Source organism: Acaromyces ingoldii, assembly GCF_003144295.1.
Source record: "Acaromyces ingoldii strain MCA 4198 unplaced genomic scaffold FA10scaffold_2, whole genome shotgun sequence".
NCBI lineage: Eukaryota > Fungi > Basidiomycota > Exobasidiomycetes > Exobasidiales > Cryptobasidiaceae > Acaromyces > Acaromyces ingoldii.
Window position 1 is genome coordinate 648,338 of NW_020290248.1, and position 20,479 is coordinate 668,816.

The 20,479-nt window shown below is 56.0% G+C and overlaps 6 protein-coding genes across 6 annotated transcripts; 4 read left to right on the forward strand and 2 right to left on the reverse strand.

The window, feature by feature from the left end:
* Window positions 1-139: 139 nt before the first annotated feature.
* On the forward strand, window positions 140-1,313 carry FA10DRAFT_265197 (hypothetical protein). Its single transcript, XM_025520961.1, has one exon. The coding sequence runs from the start codon at window positions 422-424 to the stop codon at window positions 1,127-1,129; it is 708 nt and encodes a 235-aa protein (XP_025378532.1). The 5' UTR covers window positions 140-421; the 3' UTR covers window positions 1,130-1,313.
* A 53-nt stretch (window positions 1,314-1,366) lies between these two features.
* On the reverse strand, window positions 1,367-6,033 carry FA10DRAFT_265198 (hypothetical protein). Its single transcript, XM_025520962.1, has 3 exons — window positions 5,105-6,033; window positions 2,086-4,520; window positions 1,367-2,022 (listed from the first exon to the last, which is right to left on the reverse strand). Exons 1-3 carry the CDS (start codon window positions 5,707-5,709, stop codon window positions 1,586-1,588), a joined length of 3,477 nt encoding a protein of 1,158 aa, XP_025378533.1. The 5' UTR covers window positions 5,710-6,033; the 3' UTR covers window positions 1,367-1,585.
* Window positions 6,034-8,276: 2,243 nt separating this feature from the next.
* FA10DRAFT_64986 (hypothetical protein) lies at window positions 8,277-12,594 on the forward strand. The gene is made up of 3 exons (XM_025525625.1): window positions 8,277-11,663; window positions 11,745-12,394; window positions 12,530-12,594. Exons 1-3 carry the CDS (start codon window positions 8,681-8,683, stop codon window positions 12,530-12,532), a joined length of 3,636 nt encoding a protein of 1,211 aa, XP_025378534.1. The 5' UTR covers window positions 8,277-8,680; the 3' UTR covers window positions 12,533-12,594.
* A 330-nt stretch (window positions 12,595-12,924) lies between these two features.
* Window positions 12,925-16,808, forward strand: FA10DRAFT_278179 (hypothetical protein). The gene is made up of 2 exons (XM_025523434.1): window positions 12,925-14,031; window positions 14,116-16,808. Exons 1-2 carry the CDS (start codon window positions 12,962-12,964, stop codon window positions 16,694-16,696), a joined length of 3,651 nt encoding a protein of 1,216 aa, XP_025378535.1. The 5' UTR covers window positions 12,925-12,961; the 3' UTR covers window positions 16,697-16,808.
* Window positions 16,771-19,174, reverse strand: FA10DRAFT_299953 (P-loop containing nucleoside triphosphate hydrolase protein). Its single transcript, XM_025524774.1, has 2 exons — window positions 19,030-19,174; window positions 16,771-18,963 (listed from the first exon to the last, which is right to left on the reverse strand). Exons 1-2 carry the CDS (start codon window positions 19,105-19,107, stop codon window positions 16,867-16,869), a joined length of 2,175 nt encoding a protein of 724 aa, XP_025378536.1. The 5' UTR covers window positions 19,108-19,174; the 3' UTR covers window positions 16,771-16,866.
* A 142-nt stretch (window positions 19,175-19,316) lies between these two features.
* Window positions 19,317-20,239, forward strand: FA10DRAFT_265205 (UBC-like protein). The gene is made up of 5 exons (XM_025520963.1): window positions 19,317-19,428; window positions 19,492-19,590; window positions 19,673-19,839; window positions 19,916-19,995; window positions 20,058-20,239. The coding sequence occupies exons 1-5, from the start codon at window positions 19,419-19,421 to the stop codon at window positions 20,122-20,124; spliced, it is 423 nt and encodes a 140-aa protein (XP_025378537.1). The 5' UTR covers window positions 19,317-19,418; the 3' UTR covers window positions 20,125-20,239.
* Window positions 20,240-20,479: the final 240 nt, after the last annotated feature.

A 20,479-nucleotide genomic window follows, 5' to 3' on the forward strand; every position in this document is an offset into this window, starting at 1 on the left:
AGCCGAGCTTCATGTTTTTCTCGGGAGAATCAAGCACTCTGGAACCATTTCATAGTCTAGACTAAGGCCCCGATTCAATGAACCGATTCTTCGACGCGGTTCTCCGACGCCCAAGTGGAGATGTGTCCAACACTATATTCTGAGGTTCAGTTCAAGGACCTTACAAGCCCCTGGGCCTGGACAGTCGTTGCTTTCAGGACATTTGTCCCTTCCTGCTCCGGCGGACTTGAAGCGACCCTAGCTCAGAGCTCCCAGGTGTGGTGTGGGTACATCTACAGGCTATATAAGGACGAGCCTTTTGCATTCTCCTCGCGCTCACGCAGCAACCAAGCTTCCTTCTCCTCGTCCTTTTCTCACATCGGCCCCTCCTCCTCGTTCTCTTTTCCAAATTTCCCCATCCGAGCCAGATTTATTCTTCGAGATGCAATTTGCTACCAGCTTTGTCGTTGTTGCGGCTTCCTTCTTCGGCATGGCAGCCGCCGCTCCGGCAGCACCTGCTGAGCAGCTCATCGAGCGAGCCCCAGGTGTGACGTGCAAAGTTGTCTCGCCCCCCGGCTATGTCCTCAAGTTCAATGCCGACTGCGAGGCCTGCCGCCATGATCCCCGGTACCCCGCTTTCACTGACACCCGCGATGGCTCCGGCCACCGTATCCTCGTCCTCGACGCAAAGGCCAACGACAAGACGCCCGCGGGACCCGAGGAGTTTGTCTTTGAGGCGTGCACGTCCAAGTACATGAACCTGCCGGCGCAGAATGGCACGACGTTTGCAGGCCACGTTCGGTCGACGCGCGCGACCGACTTCTGCATCACCCTCGATGGCACCTCGCGCAACGGCCGCTTCACCAGCCAGCGGTGCTCCTACACGGACGACGACAGCCAGGAGCGTCAGTTCTTCGTCTGGGACCACTCTGGCAACCAAGGCACCGAAAACTACCTCGGTGTGGTTCCACAGCCGAGCCAGGACGGCAAACTCACCCAGCAGATTGCCCAGGACACCTACATCCACAATGCGTACCAGCTCTTCATTGGCGACACGCCTCAGGAGAAGGTCGGCTGGAGGACCTCGACCACGACGACACCGTACAAGATTACCGACTACCTCCGCCTTGCGGATCCCAGCAATTACTAACAGGATCGTTGCGGCCGTTTCTCTCCTCTCCCTCTCTCACAGATGCCCAGGACACTCGATAGCATTGTAGTAGTAGCGCGCGCCTCACAGTGCCGCGACATTTCGCATTAATGACACACCCTCTTCTCTTGCAAAGAACCGTTCCCCTTTGTGATTTGCGCATGCTGTTGCCAAGGAGAACCGGGGCCATGGAAGACAAGGGAAACGAACTGACGCTGTAATCGCAATCCAAAACTTCACAGCGAAAGATTGTTATGTATTCTCTGTTATGGCCTGCTATAAAGCTTCTTCAAGGTAACGAAATCTCTGACCGGCCCTTAGAAAAGGCCGAGTCTAGCCGTGTATGGAACAGATGAAGAGTGTGGGAGTATGATCGAGTGAGTGTGACAAAGAAACGAAAGTTTTGGCGTAAAAAAAGGGAAAGAGAAGACGAATTGAGGGTAAAGAATCTTGCTTTCACGCCACGACGGCGACAAAGGCAAAGCTGGCGTTCTCACGATCCTTGAGTGGGGTGATGTGCATCGTCGTGAACCTCAGCGGCTCGCCGTTGGCATCGACAGGCGTCTTGCCATTTGTGTTTCCAAACTCGGCCACCTTGTCGAGGATGGCATTTCTGCGGCTCGTTGGCGGAGTGCGGACGGCTGTCTGGATGGAGATGTGGGTGCCCTGCCGGATGGCCTCCTGGACGGCGGCACGAATCGACTTGGTTTCCGCCTTGTCGCTGCCACGGAGCAGGCTGAGCAAATCGGCGTGGACGAGGGGCGAGGAGTGGACGTCGTACCACGTCGTGGTGGGCAGGTTGAAGTAGGTGATGGCGGCGCGCGTGACAAACACGACCTCACGTTTGGCGCGCTTGAAGATGATAAGCTTCGAGTAGAGGTTTGAGAAGAAGTCTACGAGCGTTCAAGAGAGGTCAGCAAGGATAAAGAATGGACACAACACAATCGGTATCTCACCCATCTGGTCTTCGAGGGAATGCGGGTCACGCTGGAAGAGCTGCTCAGCGCCGGCGAGCCTCTGCAGACCTTGCTGGTCGCCACCACTCGAGATTTGTTTCTGATTGCCACCCTTTGACTTTTTACTGCCTCCGCCACCAAAGAGACGGGAGATGAGACCGACACTAGACGTGGCGCCACCGGCATCGCTTCGCCTGGAGGAACTAGACGATGAGGAAGGGGCCAAATCGGGCACCATCTGGTCTGCGGCAGGTCCCGAAGATGCGTTGGGGTCATAGTAGCCAGCTGCCGTTGCCTTTGTGCGGTGCGACCTCTGTCGGCTGGCTGGCATGCGGGGTCTCGCCAGGCTAGGACCATCAAAGTCGCCGTCGCCCCTGTAGCTGCTGCCGCCGGCCATACTGAAGCCATCATCGCTTGCATCGTCCTCGTGAGAGGCGAAACCTTTCATGCGATCGGCTTCTTGCAGGTAGCGAGCCATCTGAGGTGAGACCTCTACACCATTAACGGTGTTGTGCTGGGCTGCCGCGGTGACCGATACTGGCAAGACATCGTCGCCTCCTCCAAGGAGCCAAGAGAGGCCCTTGGAACTGGCCAGCTGAGAGGTCACTTCCGTCTGTCCGCCAATGAAGTACACCAGATTTCCAGTGGCGTCACGAAGAGGCAAGATGGTCAAGAGGTTGAAAAAGGGCTGGCCATCGCGCTTGTAGTTGAGTAGCAGCTCGGTGCAAGATGAGCCTGCGTTGAGGGCGTCGCGGATCCTCTGGATGCTGTTGGGTGCTGTTCCCGGTCCACTGAGGAAACGGCAGTTGCGACCGATGATCGACGTGGCCGGATAGCCCGTCAGAGCGGTGAAACCCGGCGAGACGAGCACGATTGGATTCTCTCGCAGCCTTGGGTTTGTCAGGCAGAAGCAGTCGCCCAGGCCAGAGGCGCTTGTGCCACCGGCAGAATCATCCATGAGGGTGCCGAGGCGGACCTTGTTGTGCTCTACGAGTTTGGCTTTGACGAAATTCTGGAATTCGCCTCTGTAGAGCGACTGGAGCAGGTGACGCTGCAGGGGTGCCACCGTCGTCTTGAGCTCGTATTGCTTCCGGAGTGTGCTGTAGAAATCAAAGGCCAGATTCTCGGGCAGGTCGACATGCGACTCCGAGTCCAGAGCCAGATACACATCGTGAAGGGCATCGCTGGCCGACCTGACGGCCTCGGTTTGCTTTGCGTACTGGCACACGTCAAAGTAGAGATCGAGCTTGTTCTCGGTGCCTGTCTGCTGGACGAGAAATTGCCGAAAGTGGTAGCGGCCGAGTGGATCGCCAATGAGCTTCTCAAAGGTGTCTTCGCTCATGAGGCGCCGCATGGACCAATCGAGGTCGCGGCGGATCCGGCTGATTGGCTTCGAGGTTGGGTCACCAGCTCGGAGCGAAGACCACTCGGGCAGATTGTGGCTGGCAAAGGCCGGGTCGTTGATGTGCGGGTTGGGTTTCGCAGACGGAGCCCAGTCGGCCAAGTCGGAGCGCAAACCAGACTTACGGTACACGTTGGTATGAGAAGGGTTGCGAGACATAGGCTCTTGGCCCAGGGTGCTGCGGCTGTCGTTAGTCGGTGCACCGTGCCTCAGCGCCTTGAAGCCCCTCGTTGACGGAGGTCCAGTCTCTAAGCCCGGGCTCATCACGTCGTCAGCGTAGTCGGTGTGCGCGAGGGCGCCTTGGGAGCCCACAAAGCCGGCCGCTGCCCTCAGGCCGCCCTTGGTTCGGCGATTAGAATCGTTCGCGCTGGTACGACTATCGTGCCGGGAGGGGCGTGACCCGTACGTGAACTGTGGCTCTTCGGACAGCCATTTGGGCACTCCGCCGTTGCGAGACGGTTGCTGCTGTGTGGTCATGACACCCAGACCGACGCCATCTCCTTCGTAGTCGTCGAAGCGCTTTGTCTTGTAGCGCACGCCCGCGTACGGCGCCGGCACCGACTCCTGGCCATGGGGCTGAGCCGTATCGCCGTCATCAGAATAGGCGTATTCGTCCGAATCGAGCTGGTCGTCTTCCCTTGCTTCGTCCTCTTCGTACTCGTGTTCGGGTAAGCGGCTGTCTTCGCCGGACCTGTTGCCCTCTGCACCATTATCGACAGGCTGGGCCGCGGCTCTGACCATGCCTGAGGACTGCTCCTTTGAAAGCGGTCGACGTGATTCATTGTTGGTTGATTTTGTCACATCGCCGCCACCAGAAGCTTCGGTCGAGCCCAATGGCATTTCCTTGACCGGCGCCACCCCGCGGTTGGAATCGGCCTTGTTGTTCATCTTTCCGGGCGACGAAGACTTGTTGTTGCTCAGAATTGACTGCTCCGACAGCGTCCGCTCCATAGCCGAGGTGAATGAAGGCCTAGGCGACTCGTGAGACTCGCCTGTTCCTTCTGGCTGAAGGGTGGCTCCCGTTTGATCGGCGCTGAGCACAGATGGCATAGAGAGAAAGGCAGATAATGTCAGCAAGGGGATAGGATGGCCGTTGACGGAGCAGGGTCGAGAATGAAGGAATATGGGCCTTCTCGTCAATAACAGCCCTTTTATTATAAGATGTTGGGACCAGATCGCGGAGTCACGAAAGACAGCAGAACCCTCTATTGACGGTTTCTTTCCCACGAAAACCATGCTAGCCGCGCATCTTCGATGACGATGGCGATGGCCAAGAGTAGCAGACGAAATCTTAATTGTTCCCGGTGGCGCCCTCTCGTCTGCAAAAGCCCGTCTCCCTTACAGGTGACGTACGGACGAACGCAGGTCTCGCCGATCGCCTGAACGGCTGGCCAACCACAGGAGAGAGATCCAATCTTCTCCACCTGCCCGATGTGGACAATCAGGAAAGATAGCGTGTGTCTGCTTTGATTCTTCCTGCTTTTTTTTTCCGAGCCCCTCCGCCTATCCTCGTGACTTTAGGCCCCACTCTCCGGCTTTTGTTTGCAATCGCGAACCGAGACCAGTGCTCTCGCATGGACCCTCTCTCCAAATGGACAGGAAACCATTTAGACTCACCTGTTTGGTTGCACGAAGTGGATCACGTCGTCGTCGGCGTGAAATCCAGCGTCTTTGCTGTGTTCACTGTCCTTTTTGAGATTGGTGGAGCTCGATCGGTGTGGAACTACGACGAGGTGGCCGTTGCTGCTGCGTTGCGCCTCACCGACGTCGAAGGTGACCTTTGGAAGGTCAGGCGTCGTTGAGCGGTGGTGCTTGATGGCCCGCTTGGATCGATAGGACGAGCTGGGCGAGCCGAGCACGGTTGTTCCGTCGACCGAGTTGACGTCGCTGTCGTGTCCTACGCTGCCGTTCGTGATGCTGCTTGCCGTGTCCTTTGGCGTGGGAGGCAGCGGCACGTTTGGCGGAGGCGAAGGGGGGACAAGGTTTTCGTCGCCGTTGGCGGTTGCCTTTTTGAGCAGCAGCTTTGGTGTCGCTCGCCTCCCAAATGGCTTGCTGAATCCTCGTCTCGGCGACGCTGCTGTAGCAGTGGCCGCTGTTTTCGTCTCCTCGTCGCCGCTAGGGCTGCTGCTGAATGCGATGAAGCTCGGATCGGTCGCTGCTCCTTCCTGTACTGATGATGGAGGTCGATGAGGTGGGGAAGGAAAGTGGATCGCCTTGCTCATCGCGCTGTGATGCAGTCTGGCTAGCCAAAGCGCGCCGACCCGACCCACGTCAATCGAGCGCTATTCCTAACGGATGTCTCTTCTCCAAGCAGGCGCACTCGTTGATGACAAACTCTGTCCCCGGCTCGACGCGGACTTTGTCGAGTTTCTCAATGGGGGGTAAGCGGGAAAAGTGGCGGAAAGAGGGAAGACGCGGTGTGAAAGAGGAAAGGGAGGGGGGGGGATGAAGTAGGAGAGGATCCTCCCGTGAAGGACGCAGGGGACCTCTCCATCTCACTCTTGCGCTACTCTCGCCACTCTCGCCAGACAGATGTGAGGTCACCTACATCATTTGAGACAAAAAAAGGACAAACACTCGGGCGGCAGGCGGTGCTGCGCGCTTGTCGACTGACAAAGGGATCGGAGGAGCCAAGACACATTATCTAAAATACTCTTGACATTTTAGAAAAAAAAAAAAAAAAAAGAACCGCTGCAGGTCGCTCTGTTCCACACCCTTGGAACTAAAGCCTTCGTTTGCAATCGAAGCCTTGTCCTCTTCCCTTCATTGCTCTTATCTAGTGCTAGTGGCCTGAGGAAGGGCGGAGTGCATTGTGGCAGCTCGGTAGCATGTGTGGCCATCTGAGAAAGTGCCAGTGTGCGTGTGAGCATGCGAGGCGGCTCGAGCACCGGTATTGCATTTTCTGTTTATTGAAAGATGCTCCCAGTTTGGAAAGCTAGCGACTCCGTCACCCACACCGCCTTTCCTTCATTCCCTTCGCTCACTCATCCTGCCAGCATGTAGGGACTTGCCCACGCTTTGGCCTCTTCGGGAGAGGGAATCGATCCTCCTCGATGCCCAGAGTACAGTTGGTTTCATGGCAGTGCCGCGGTCGTTCTCACGCTGTGGCACGGGCCCACTTCCTGCTCGATCTTTCAGGCAGTCGCGCCAAAAGCCAGACTGCGAGCAGAAATAGATGCCAGACACCCACGGTCATCGTATTCTTCTAGCGAGGCTCTTGGACCGAACAATGGCATCTCAGCGTTGATTTAGTTACATATGGATCGTCGACACAATCAAATTAGGATGCCTTGCACCAGGCCTGTAAGAGTCTTGACAGCTGGATCACCCCAATTAATTACCGCTAGGCCAGGTAGGGCAGTGCGTGGGGCCTCCTCATCTTGCTTCTTCGCAAAAGCTTATCAACTTCCAGAAGGTATATGACTTCACCTCATAGTGGCAAATCCATCCCATCACTGTTCGACCACAAGAGGCCACAGGAAGCGTCATCGACCTAAAGTAGCCGTGCATACGCGCGTGTTCTGTCCGTCCACCAGATCAGTGTTGCGGCCTCGGTCTCGATCTGCGCGGATCCTCTTTACTTTTCTTCCCTACCACTCAAATGCACTGTTCTGCACTGCACAGCACTCAAAAAGGAAATGCGGAAGGTCTGTGCTTGCCGTGTGTTCACGCGCGCACAAGCTAGATCCTACAAGTCTTTGTTCTGCTGTTCCAAGTCATGCGGCGGGCGGGCAAAAAACGTCCGAAGCTTCTCTCCACGCTTGTTTAGGGATATACGATGTTCAGCAGATGCATGCTTGGACGCCGTCAAGCGGTGCAGAAGCAGCGTGAAGCAGGCCCGCCAGATTGATGACAGTAAGAGCGGGCATGTCGCCGAGAAGAGCTACTTAAACCACGTGACATAGCAGCCTAGGACGAGCATAGAGTAGTGATATTACGTCCTCGGCCCCGCTGCAAAAGATTGTGTGTCCACTCCACAACTGTGGAACGGAACCAGATTGTTGTTGTCTGTCCTTTTGTTTCAAAAGAATTTTCCGAGCGGCCGATAATAATCAGGAACCTCCGGTCTTACGAAGAGTAAACAAACGTGAATGTTCATTTGCGGGCCGGGGACAGTAATGCAAAGCCTGCTGCTGATCGGTGCAACTTTGCATGTCCCGCTTTTTCCAAAAAGGAAAGACTCCTCGGCGGCGGCTTCCTCGTGCCCAGGTGTGAAGTGTGGCGGTAAAAAAAAAGCGCGGAAAAAGAGAAGGAAAGATAGAAAGAAAAAGAGGACTGCAATCATCTACTGCACCTTCAACGAGTCGATAAGCCTTGAAAGAGCATTAGGTGCTGCTGTGCACTACGAAAGTACTAGCTGCTTGTCCGGGCTTTGCGTAGAGTGATTCAAGTAACACTCTGCTGCCTACTATTGCACTAGCACGCAAAGCAAAGCCTTGTAGCGAGCGTGCCTTGTATTAACCCTACCTCTCTGCGCCTCCTGCACGCTTTTGCCGTCATTGGGCCGAGAACTTGGCAAATCCGCCCCAAGAAGGGTTTTCATTAGTAAACAGATGAGCAGACGACCACTTGCAGTCTTTCACCTAAACGTGTCTACTTCTTCTTCCTTCGGTGTTGTCTTCCGGCGTGCTCGCTGTCGGAGGCGTGCCCCTGTCTCAGCCCCCCCCCCATCCTCACCTCCGCTCGCGCCTTCTTTCTCGTGCTGATGAGTGGCATGGCCTGACGCCAACGGATTGTGGCCTTCATCGACGGCCTAGAAGCTGGGATGCACAGCGAATTTGCGAACACTCTCTTTGACGAGCACCAACGCAACTACCTTCTTTTGGATCGAGGTCAAGATTTGTTCTTGCGTTCTTCCTTCAATCATTAGGGCACACTCTTTTCTTGCCCTTTCTCTTTACCTCGAGATCTCTTCCTTGGAGCCAACACCGACCCTTTGCCCTTGCCAGGGACGTCGCCCTTTGTGGTATTGCTGAACCCTGACGCCAACAGCGAGACGATTGTCCAACAATTTCTTCGCAACGCTCTCTCGGCTACCGCCGGACGCCGTCCTGGTCGACGTCGGTCGGGACCCAGGCGGCAGGTCGTCCGGCGTCGTCGGCCTCGATCGATGATGACAACAATGTTGGAAACGGAATTCGAAGGCCGCTATCTTCGAGTGCGCTGACGAGCTATGAAGCCTTCGAGAGGGAGATGCGACTTCGCATGGGCGGCGGGCTTGGCTATCAATCCCGGCCGGCTGCCCTGCAGTCGAAGCACGAGGGCAGAAGCTCGGAAGGTGCGGGCTACGGTCGCGAGGACGTGGGGCAGGATAAAATAGCGAGGCGAGCACAGACCACGCGTATTTCAGCTGACGAGCAGTACTGGCAAAGTTTGCGGCAACGAGCCGGCAGGAGCTACGAGGCACGAAGTGGACGGGTACTCCGCCATTCACAAAGCTATGGCGCGCCCACTCATGGCACCCGTACGTGGATCTCAGACTCCCATGAATATCATCGGCACGCACCGGACAGGCCAGAAGACAGCGAAACCAACAAGATCTTGCCAGAAGACCAACTGCAGGCCTCTTCCTCATCGTCTCCGCTCCGTCGTAAAGACACTGGCAGGGAAGATTGGCGGCCCACATCTTGGCACCACCCGCGGTCAGCTCCCATCTCGCCCACAGTCACGTTTCCTGCCCGCCCACCCTTGTCGCTCACTACCAGAAATTATGCCGTATCGCCAAGCCAGCGTTCAAGCATTGAGTCGCTCCCCAAGGGCGCTTTTTCGCCAGAGGCCGCCTTGCGTTTTGAAAAGAGACTAGAAGAGCAGCAGCAGCAGCAACTACAACAACAACAGCAACGTCAGCCCTTTTCGTCTTCTTCGCCTACACAGTCTTCACGATCGCCCTCACATGTAAGCAGTGACCATGCACATGGTGGACATGATTATAGCTACGCTCCACGGCGAGGAGAGGGTGTCGCGAAGCTAAGCTCCCAGACGGTCACGCACCGACGCTCGGCGAGCCGGTCGCTTCAGCTTGAAAAGATGCAAGAAGAAGGAAGCGGTCTTTCGAAGACGGAAGATGGAGACCGGTTCTTGTCCGCTCATTCGTCGCCTGCTTCGATAGGGCAAGCTTTCCATACACCCTCGTCGCTCCGTCGGGAAGAATCGTCCGAGCCGATGTCGTATAACGAGAGACAATCGCCCGGTGAAGAGGAATTTTCTGGCCTGTCACCTTTGGCGTCGTCTCTTGGTCCGGCCATAGGTCTCATGAAAAGGTGGTGGAGGGAGGAAGAAGCTGCAGCTAAGGAAGATCCACAAAGAGTCATGCCTCCAACGCAGTCAGCAGAGGGAGCTTACAGGAGCATCGAATCGGCGGAGGGCCGACAAGGGAGCGATCCACCTGCTATAGTACAGGGACAGAGCAGGCCCGTTTTCGCATCTGAGAGAACAAGAAACGAGCTCGAACAGATGCCGACCCCTTCGACCCGCCACTCTTCGCTCCCTAGTCGACCGCAATTGCCGATTCGAAAGAGCAGCAGAGGTGATGGCTCATCTACCATTTCTCCCAGAACAATTGAGCTGCCACTGGCCCACGGATCCATTCCTGAGGCATCTGGCCTCGTGTCAGCGGCGTCCCTCAGCTCCAGCCACCCTTCGACTCGAGGTCACAATGGCCAGAGAGAGCGGGCGGAGAACGATGTCGAAGACCATGAAGTAGCCCCCATACCCTTGCCCGAGACGCCTCTCAAGAGGCAGCAATTCTACAGAGGAGACCATCGACAAGCGAGTGAGCAGGCAGCTTCCGCTCTGTTCGGCTCCGAGCAGGGCCACTATAGCGAGAGTGGGAGCCCCAGCAGTGGCAGTGAGCTGACGACTGCGGGCAGTCGAACCGGCGTCGGTCTGGGCATCGACCTTCGCTCCTTTGACGGTAGTGGAGAAGACTTCAGTCAGCTTTTCTTCTTCGATGGGCGCAAGCCGCGACCGAGAGGGGGAAGCTTCGGTGCGGGGATATACCACGCTCATGGCAACACTAACAGAGCCTCGCTCTCGGCACCACTGAAGAATAAAAGAGCAAGGGCTGAAACGCCATCGAGCAATTTCTCATCTCCTCCGAAAGGAACAGCAAAGATACCCTCTATCCCTGCAGAAGGCGAGGCAGGCCCCTCAAATTGGGAGGGAGCCGCAAAAGGGCGGAAAGGTGCGAAAGCGATGACAATGCCAACGGAACCTGAGGATACACTTCGCAGGAGCTCTTCATTCGAGCTCGTGGCAGGACCCGGAAAGGCGAGAAGAAGGAGCAGACTCAGCAGTGACGAAGAGGGAGGACAGAGACAGGCAGCATCGAAGGCACAAGCATCTCAGGGCGAAAATGTTGATGCTGAGAAGATGAGCCATCAGAGGATCAATTCGGCGATTGGAGGAGCAGGTCAGCATCATCATGTGGCGCCAACCGACGAAGAAGCAAGGAGCGCTTCGGAGGTCGAAGCGTTTGTATATCACCCCGAGGGTACAGGTGTTCGGAAAGCGGATGTTGAGCACATCGAACAGCACACAGTCTCAATAGCCGAATTCCGCAGAGTCGTCGCTTCTATGCAGCTCCTTCCGCCTGTCAAAAAGGTCAAGAATGTCGCGAAGGCCAATGATCGAGAGCAAGAAGCCGATCAAGAGATGAGCGCTTTTCCCGCAGATGCGGCAAGTGCTGCGCGAGGACGGTGGTCAAGAAGGGCTTCGAGATATGCCATGACCACCATGGTGTTTCTGTTCCAGGTGCTGGTAATTGCGCTCTTCTTTGTCTTCGAGGCCCCCTTCCTCTGGTCTGCCTTTAGTCCGGCGGCGGCGGTTGCCCCGATCTACTTATTTCTTGGGACTGCCGTGTCCTTTGTCTGCGCCGCAGCCACTGACCCAGGAACAATTCCACTGGGGCTGCATCAATACACGCTCAAAGATGTCGCGAGACAAACAGCACGGCCAGGAGGAAGCTTGCCATTGCAACAAGGTCGGGACAATGAGGTGGTTATAACCTCATACCTGTCGCAAGAAGTGCAAGACCTCGACGACGACTCGCCCCGGAAGAAAATGGCGTTGGCAAAACTCAGGCAGCAGATCAAGCAAGCAGCCGCTAAGGCCAGCCCGACAAAGGCGAGAACAGTTGTCCCTGTGAGGACCGAAGTTGTCACGAAAGAAGCTCAAGGTAGTCAGTCCGAGCGGACAAATCCGTTGAACTTGCTAGCCTCGCCTGACGCTGTTCGAGCAATGCCTATGCTCGACACAGGTGGTCGACGGACTTGGCTCATCTATCGACAGGACGAAGTTGACAATGTGACAACTATGAGCCACTCAAACGGCTTCAACGCCTTCTTCAAATCGCCTTGCACCACCAGCATCAAACGGTGGAGACAATGGCGTAGGGAGACTGCTCTTCGGGGACTTCATCGACCAGTCGTCGACATGGAGCAGCAGCCAGTACCGAGAGAGATTCAAGTGGGATCGACAACTCTTCGCTGCCGCTACTGTGACGTTTGCGACATATATCCACCTCCACGAGCCTTTCATTGCAGCATCTGCCGACGGTGCTGCTTGCACAACTTCGGACACTGTCGTTGGATCGGCGCTGATGTAGGATCAGGCAATCTGGCCTTCTTTTTGGGCTTTCTCATCTTCGCCGCTCTCTCTCTCTCGTACGTGACCGTTTTTGCTGCGCTTCACCTCGCCTACCTAGCACGCTCGTCGGCAGCTTCCATTCCTGGTCTTCAACTTGTCTCTATGTCGGAGGAAGGCGTCGGTTCGTTCCGAAATGCGCTCCGTGCAGCACCCGTCGCTACGATCCTCTTTCTTTTTTCCGTTCCAAGCTTTCTCATAGTTACGAGCTACTTCTTCAAGCACCTCACAGCAGCTCGAAGAGGACAAACGACTGTTCAAAGGGTGAGTCAGGTCTTGCGAGATGGTGTCTTCTAGCATCTCATCACATGCAATCCTTCAGCAACTGACCCGAGACGTGGCTCTCCGCTTCTCGACTGCTCCTCCACCAAACCCGTTTGAGACGGGCTCGCTGCTCAGTAAGCTCCTCTCCACCCTCTGCCTCCCTGCCGTGCCTCGCAAGCGCTCTCCACACTCGGCCTACGCACGCCCAAGGACCAGCTAAGGCTCCTCTCCACACCTCAAAAATGAAAGCTACCAATGCTTTTAACTCTCACTTCTGTTCGACCCTCTTACCACCTTGTCCTCTCCTTTAAGCACCTGCAGGTCTCCCATAGACCCTGAAGAGCCACAACTGTAGCAACTATCCAGACGTACTTGTAAAAGTCCCTTGCGTTCATTGTTCATACCGCACCCATCTTCACCCAAGTGAGGGTCGTCTGAAAGCAGCCATTTTCGGAAGCCGGAGATGCGGATGCTTCGTTCCGAGCTAATATTTCTCACTCTCTTCCCTAGCCTCTTCTTTGCCTCAATGCGCCTCGGTGGCAGGACGATAAGGACGTCTACGGCACAATGGCCGACGTTCCATCGACCTCGTCATCTACAAAGCAGCAAGAAGAGGTGCAAGCGCATGGCACGCAGAAGCGAAAGAGGACGAGGGGGCCTCGATCGTGCGTGGGCTGCCGAAAGGCGAAGCAGCGCTGCGACCTTCCGGATGTGACAGCGGTTTTGGCGAGCGAGGCGCCGCAGCCGACCGAGCTGGCATGCCATCGATGCAAGGTCCTCAAGCAGGCTTGCATTGTTTCGGAGCCGCTGCCCGCTTCGTATAGAAAACGAGGTGGCCCTAAATCTTTGCGCGCCAATGCTGTGCCTGCGAGCTTGCAACTTCAGCAGCAACAGCAGCAGCAAGAGCGGCAGCATCACCACCTCAGAGATCATCCAGCGTCAAAGAGAGCACGGCACGCCAAAGGCACAGGACCGGGTCCCGTAGTAGCTGAGTCTGATGAAGACGACGAAGTTGTCGTAGTGGCTTCCATGGTCGATGAGGAGGGCGACGTGGAGGATGTGGATGCGGAGGTGGAAGAAGGGGTGTTTGCTCGACGAGAACATGTCTTTGATCCCGACATGATGGAGGTCAACTGGAATCGTAGACATCAACGCACCCATCCTCGTCTTACGGATTCGATCTCTGGGCGCCGCCCCGACTCGCCTCAGGGTCCAGATGCAGAGGCCCTTCTCAACAGAAGCCGCAGCGGACCGAACTTCGGACCCCAAAGTGCAGCTAAGGATGTGGCTGCCGGCATGAGAGAGCCGAGATGGCAGAAGGAAGAGGGAGACCAAGCAGGGTTTCTAGCCGATGCCCCAGGGAGCTTTCCGGTGGATGCCTTGGTCAGCTCGCGACCATGGATCGACTCTGTGCGCTCGTCTCTGCGTCCATATGATTCCCTACGTATGCTATGCTATCGTCAAGCGACGTTCCGCAGGCCACCTCCTCCATCCGCATGGAACCTATTCACCCCAGAGCAAGCCTCAAGCTCGGAGCCCTCCTCCTTTTCCCGCTCAGCTCCCTTTCCCACAAAGTCTGTCGAACAGATCCTCTGCGACTATGGGCCACTACTCGACGTCAATCGAATGAACGAAGCGTACGTGTCTGGACAGCTTCTAGTGTAGCTTCCTCATTTTTGTTTGTCTCTGTCCAGCTGACACGATGTCTTCGACCTCGGCAGGCTCGAGTCCTATCGCTTGCACATTCCGTTCGTGGAGTCGATCCTCGCAGAAGAGATCTATGGCGGTGCATCACCAGACAGTTCCAAAGCAAAACGTTCAAGAAACGGTAGACATGTGCAGGGCAGCCAACCAAAAGGTGGTTTGTTTCTCGGCGTGCTCGTCTATCTCGCGGCCAAGCGTCTCGGTGCTCATCGTCTCGAGGCTGAGCTGCTCGCAGCCCTGCGTCAAGAGGCACTGGCCACCCTACTGAGAGGCCCATCAGAACCCGGCGAGGCGGCGGCGCTGGCCTGCCTGGCCCTGTACGAGCCTCTGCTTTTGGCCAAGCATGACGAAGAGTGGGACTATACAGGATGCGGAAAGACATTCGAGGGCTCCTTCGACGGCGTCGGTCTCCTCGCAGCAGCATCTACCGCCACTTCAAACAGCATCGATCTGGCTGACACGGCCAGGCAGCTGGGTGCTGGAGTACCGACAGAATCATCTATTTGTCTTCTCAGAAAGGCGAGCTTGGCCGTGTCTCTCTCCTCGTACACGACGTTCGTCAGTCTCGCGGGCAACATTCAACGAAGACCGTTTGTGGAATGCCCTATGGACAGCCTGCAGGCGATTCAAGAATATTGCGCGAATCCAGTCCCTCGTCCTTTCCCGCCTTCGAGCGCTACGCAACGAGAAAGAAAAGACAAAGAAGTTGACGACGAGGAGGAACGTGGCGAAAGCGGTAACGAGAATGAAGAAGAGGGATGCGAGGAAGAAAGGGACGCGAATGCAGAGCAAGAGGAGCGTCTCTGGATGCTCTGTTCGATTCTGCGGTACCAGGCTGTGGCCGTGATGCGGACCTTCTGCCAGGAGCAGAATGCGAAGATAGAGCGTTTGCCTCCATCAGTGCTTGGGGAAGAGATCCACAACATTGTTGTGGAGAGCATCGATGGCCTCCAGGCGCGCATCGATGATTTCAGTGCCCAGCTCCGCTCTCTCGCTCGGCTGATTGATCAGGTCTCACAAGAGCACTTGGACTACCAGCAAGAGCTCCAGCAGCTCAGGGAGCAAATGTCAGGAAAACGAGGAAGATCGTCCGCGTCGAGGGGTAAAGGGACAGGCGCGGAAAGTGAACGACCATCGAGGGCTGGCAAGTCGAGAAAGGGCGTGCAGTCGCCGTGGCTAATCCGCATCGACTGGCTCGAATTCGAATTTGTGGCGCTGCACTTTGTCTGCCTCAGTCGGATCACTGAGAGTACAATCGTCCTCTATGACAGCAAGATCGGGCCTTGTAACTCGTCCAAGACGTTTTTGGGCCGTCTGTCTGGCCACACGGATCTATTTGAGACCTTGGTACTCCTTGGTGGCCATCATCGAACACTGCAAGCCGCCCAGGTTGCTGTCCGCATCTCGAATCTGGTCCTCCCTCGACTGGCCAATGGCTCCTTTCGAGCCCTCACTCCGCCACCTGCCTTTGTGGCGGGCGTGACGCTGACATCAATTCAGGCTCTCGCCGAAGAAGTGGCCGCCGTCTCTCAAGACTCGACGTGGAACAAGCGTGCCGCTTCGGTTGCTCCAAAGGCTCAATTCTCGGCTCTTGTGATGCGCAACATGGCACAGGCGCTCAAAGCTCTTGATTCAAAGGCCCCGCCCTCTTCATCGTCAACAATGTTCCGATGGCATCACCGCCAACCCCGAAATTCGACCAGTGATCGACCCGTTGAGCAAGGAGGCGATGACGATGGCGAAGACGAAGAAGCGAGAGCACAGCGCGAAAAACAGGAGGAAGCACTGGCTACCTCTGTTCGTCGTCATGCCAGTATCTTGGCGACTTCAGCAGCCATTTCGCAAAAGACAGGTGACGCCATCTACGACTGGACCTCGGCATCGCACGAGCTGAGGGGTGTAAAGGGAAAGCAGAGTCATCCGCAGAAGCAGGGCGAGGTTCATTTCCCATCACAGCTCGGCGAGCAATGGAAGGGGGTCACCCAGTGCGAACCTCCCATGGCGTCTGAAGTCCCCTATCAGACTTCGTACCATAGTCAGTGGCGTTCGTATGCGGACAATGCCACTCGGAGATCTTCTTCCAACGCTACACCGCAGCCTGGGCCGCCCCAACAGGCTCGCTATGGCCGGGCTCCGACAAGTGGGGTTATCGCCCCTCCTTTTTACGGGACCAACATGGAGAATCCGCAAATGCCTCGTCATTTCCCCCCTCGTCGACGGCAAGAAGGGCCAAATCACCCGCAGCAGCAGCGAGACCCCTCGTCACCTTATGCGCACGACGCGTCCTTCTTGATCGATTTTGTCGCTGCTCAGCAGCAGTCGAATGGGCAGCCCAGCGGTGCAGGTCCTGTCGACCACACTCCGGCAAATCCGCATGAAACACAGCAGCAACGGCAGACACCTCTATCCAACCCACCAGGCCCAGTACCAGGGGATGGAAGCCAGGGACCGCAAGGTGGCCACGCTGGTGCCTTCTACAGAAATGGCGCAGGCGACGACCTGAGTCAATTTCCTGGCCCTTCTCTCGACGAATTCGACATGCTGTTGTACGAGATTGCGTCGGTGCCGATTGACAACTACTTCATCCCTGGCGCCTGATTGTCAAGCAACACACGAGAGCGACTTTCTCGCTCGTTCCTTTGTCGTGCTTTGTAACTTGTAACTTGTAACGTGTACAACTACATCAATAATGTCATTTCAAATCGCTCATTGGCAAAGTCCTGCAAGAATCATGCCGTATGGAAAGGTAGGAAGGTCGACAATGCAGGTCACTCCTCCTCTTCGTTTCTCTTTCGCTTCATCTCGCGCGTGATGCGTCTCTGGGCGGCCGGATGCCGATCGAGTTCCCTCGGCACGCTCGAAAGCTTGCTCCTCGACAACTCCTGTTTGAGATCGTAGAAGTAGTCCTCGTCGTGATTCTCCAAAAACGTGAAAGCCACACCTCGTTTGCCCGCACGACCTGTCCGGCCAATACGATGGATGTAAGCTTCGAACGATGTTGGAAATTGGAAGTTGATGACGGCGCTCACGTCGGGTACGTCGATACCTCGGCCGGCCAGGTCGGTGGCGACAAGGATGGGGCATTGTCCCGATCTCAACGAGGCGAGAGCTTCTTCTCGCTGGCTTTGTGTCTTGCCTGAATGGAGTGTTGCAACATTCCAGCCTGCCCTGTTTAAGTCTCTGGAAAGGCTGTCCACCGATTGTTTCGTCGTGCTGAAGACAATCATCGGTGGTTCGAGACCAGAGGACAAGAGTTGCATCAGCCTGGCCTTCTTCTTGTCCTCGCCGGAAATGAACTCGACGCGCTGCTCCACGGTGCCCACGGCCTGGTTCGCTTCGCCGATAGTGATGTGCGCAGGTCGTCTCAGATAATTGCGTGCAAGTCGTTCAACACTGGGCGGCATCGTGGCTGAGTAGAGCATCGTAACGCGATACTTTGGCACTTTAATCGCCTCGTTCCTCATCAGAGCCAAAGGATCCTCTGCTTCCTCGGTATCGGGCTTGAGATTAGATGCAGGCATCGAGTCGAGGATGTAGTCAAGCACGTCTGCAAAACCAAGGCCGATAGACTTGTCGGCTTCATCGAGGACCAGGTAAAGGCACTGGCTCAAGACGAGAACGTGGCGCTCCACGCAGTCCTTCAAACGACCAGGCGTGGCGACGATGACTTCCGCTCCATCTCTTAAGCTGAAGGCCTGCTCGTTCATGTCGCGCCCGCCCACGATGGACACACATTTGAAGCCAAGGCTATCCGTGAACTTTTTGGTCTCGACCTCGATCTGCTGAGCCAGCTCGCGAGTGGGCGCAATGATGAGCGCATACGGACCCAGGTGCCGATTTGCATCCGACAATGGGGGCAATTGCGAGATGTAGGCCAGCATAGGAATGACGAACGAGGCAGTCTTTCCTGAACCCGTCTCTGCGATACCGATCAAGTCGCGGTTCTGAAGTCCGATGGGGATGGCCTGTCGTTGAATGGGTGAAGGTTCGGTATACCCGATCTCGTCAATAGCTTTAAGAATCGGCTCGGGGATCGTGCTCTCCCGCCACGATCGGAGCGGTCGGGGAATATGGCCACCTCTGCTGGAAATGGCGAAGTCCTCCCGGAAGATGCGCCAGTCTCTCTCCTTCATCTCCTCGAGAGTCTTTTCACTCCAGTGCTTCTCTGCAAACGCCGATTTGGCCCCTCGTCGCAGCGGGTCGCCATTGGTTGCGCCATTCGACGCCTCTTGCTGAGCGGGGTCCATGCCAGCGCGACCACCTGCGCCAAAGACTCTCGCTTCGACTTGACGATCAAAGAGAGCTGGATTTAGCTTGTCGGATGTGTCCTCGTTTTGGTCCCACCCAAACATGAGCTTTTTATCCTGGAGCTGCTTTCTCGTCTTTTTCTTGGACCGCTCCGTGATACCTAAGTACTTGTTGCGGATCAGAGCTTGCTCTGCCTCCGTCAACGTGTTCTGCTCCGCGTCAGCCTGCTTTTGGGTTTGCAAAGTCGAAGCACCATGTCCATTGTACGATGCTGAGCCGTTCGACTGGCTTGAGGAGGGAGTTATCGCCGTTTGTCTCCGGTCCTCTGCCCCTCGATCTCTGCCATTGTAGTGCCGATTGCGATTCCTTGGATCGCGCGGGTCGTACTGCTCAGCCCTTGGGAATTCATCACGTCGAGCGGCTCTCCCATCGTACGACAAGGACGACAACGACGACGACGACGCGGCAGGAGCACCAGTGCTGGCTGCTGCTGCGCTTCTCTCAAATTCTTTTCGCTTTGCCTTCTCTTCCTGATCCCTCTTCTTTTGTTCTTTGATGTCGGCTTCTCGCTTTTCCAAAGCCTGCTTCTGCCGCTCGGCCTTGCTCAAAAACTTCGGCTGCAGTGTGGCAAGAGAAGCGTCATTAGTATGCACTGTCTCGGGAAGGGTTGCACGCCTGCGCACCTTGAAAGTAGCCTCTTCCCTTTGCTTTTGCAAGAGTGCATCGACGGACAAGGGCTCCTTGCGAGACGACGATGCCATCTTGCCCTTGTTGAATATCACGTCGACCACTCTCGGCCTACCGAGTCTGAAGAGATTAAGAGAGGGAGGAAGAAGGAGCAGAAAGTGGCTGAGGAAGGAGGAGGCGGGCTTTTCTCGGCCGACGCGCGGTCGCGTCTGCGCTTGGACCTCATCGGACCTCTTGGTGCAGCCAACAAATCGCGAATCTCGATCAGTAGCTATCAAGACAAGGGACAAGACCCAGCGACATTGGAGGATATAACTTGTGATCAGGGCTACAACCTAAGTCGACATCGCAGCTGCTTGTCTCAATAGTATCAAGGCAGTCCACGATGGCGAAAGGTGAGTGCGAACGAGACCCCTGCTGGACGGCATACACCTCCTCGGAGCTGACAATCATCTTAGTCCCTCGCAATTTCAGACTGCTCGAGGAGCTCGACAAGGGTGAGAAAGGCATTGGAGACGGAACATGCTCCTATGGCCTCGATGACGGATCCGATGTCAGTGAGTATATCCTCTCCCTTTCCCTCCCGTCTCTTGTCATCAGGGCCGCACTCAGATCTTGCGGCCCATCTTTCTTTCAAAGTGATGTCAAACTGGAATGGGACCATCATCGGTCCTGGCCACTCAGTGCACCAGAACCGAATCTACTCGCTCAAAATCACCTGTGGTCAGCAGTACCCCGACCAACCGCCAGAGATCTGGTTCTTGACGCGCATCAACCTGCCGTGCGTCAATCAGCAAACGGGAAAGGTGGGTCTGACACAGATTCGCTACCACGCTGAGTTTATTCGATGACGATGACTGACAGTCTCTTGGTGTCGCACAGGTTGAATCGAGCCTTCTGCCGGTACTCTCCCAGTGGAAGCGACACTACACGCTCGAGACGATCCTTGTCGAGATTCGCAAGTGAGTGATACATGGGGAAGCAAGCAGAGCGACGACTCTCGTGCTCATGACGCTTTCTTTAGGGATATGGGTTCTCCAAACAACCGTAAATTGCCCCAGCCAGCCGAAGGGAGCATGTATAGTAGCTAGGGCGCATTGCGAGATTCAACAAGAGGCCCTCAGGCAGGATAGGGAGGTCTCGGTCTGTAAGGCATGAATGAAGCGCCTTTTCGCAATACATCGATTCCTTTCTGACGGCTACTGGTTAGAGTCGGGGCCAACGACTGAGATGAATTCCACGATCTGATCCTCGTAGCTCTCAGGGAGCCCGTGCCTTTCTAGAAAAGCCTTGGCCGCGACCCTATGATCGTCTTCGTATCGCACTCCGGAAGTCAGCACTAGCTCTATGATCTCAATATCTTCCTGCTCACCGCCTCGATTGATGGGCAAAGGTAGAGGTTCAGCGTCGTCGCTGACGTCGATTCTGAGAATGGCGTCGTACTTT

What these genes read in the sequence shown, in the direction of transcription:
- FA10DRAFT_265197 (XM_025520961.1), top strand. Translation starts at nt 422, where the DNA reads ATGCAATTTGCTACCAGCTTTGTCGTTGTTGCGGCTTCCTTCTTCGGC.
- FA10DRAFT_265198 (XM_025520962.1), bottom strand. Translation starts at nt 5,709, where the DNA reads ATGAGCAAGGCGATCCACTTTCCTTCCCCACCTCATCGACCTCCATCA. An exon ending in CACTTCGTGCAACCAAACAG is followed by an intron (nt 4,521 to 5,104) that starts GTGAGTCTAAAT and finishes ATCTGTGCTCAG; the next exon opens with CGCCGATCAAACGGGAGCCA. An exon ending in TTCCCTCGAAGACCAGATGG is followed by an intron (nt 2,023 to 2,085) that starts GTGAGATACCGA and finishes GAACGCTCGTAG; the next exon opens with ACTTCTTCTCAAACCTCTAC.
- FA10DRAFT_64986 (XM_025525625.1), top strand. Translation starts at nt 8,681, where the DNA reads ATGCGACTTCGCATGGGCGGCGGGCTTGGCTATCAATCCCGGCCGGCT. An exon ending in TGTCACGAAAGAAGCTCAAG is followed by an intron (nt 11,664 to 11,744) that starts GTAGTCAGTCCG and finishes TGCTCGACACAG; the next exon opens with GTGGTCGACGGACTTGGCTC.
- FA10DRAFT_278179 (XM_025523434.1), top strand. Translation starts at nt 12,962, where the DNA reads ATGGCCGACGTTCCATCGACCTCGTCATCTACAAAGCAGCAAGAAGAG. An exon ending in GTCAATCGAATGAACGAAGC is followed by an intron (nt 14,032 to 14,115) that starts GTACGTGTCTGG and finishes CGACCTCGGCAG; the next exon opens with GCTCGAGTCCTATCGCTTGC.
- FA10DRAFT_299953 (XM_025524774.1), bottom strand. Translation starts at nt 19,107, where the DNA reads ATGGCATCGTCGTCTCGCAAGGAGCCCTTGTCCGTCGATGCACTCTTG. An exon ending in GGGAAGAGGCTACTTTCAAG is followed by an intron (nt 18,964 to 19,029) that starts GTGCGCAGGCGT and finishes GCCACACTGCAG; the next exon opens with CCGAAGTTTTTGAGCAAGGC.
- FA10DRAFT_265205 (XM_025520963.1), top strand. An exon ending in TCAATCAGCAAACGGGAAAG is followed by an intron (nt 19,840 to 19,915) that starts GTGGGTCTGACA and finishes GGTGTCGCACAG; the next exon opens with GTTGAATCGAGCCTTCTGCC. An exon ending in ATCCTTGTCGAGATTCGCAA is followed by an intron (nt 19,996 to 20,057) that starts GTGAGTGATACA and finishes CGCTTTCTTTAG; the next exon opens with GGATATGGGTTCTCCAAACA.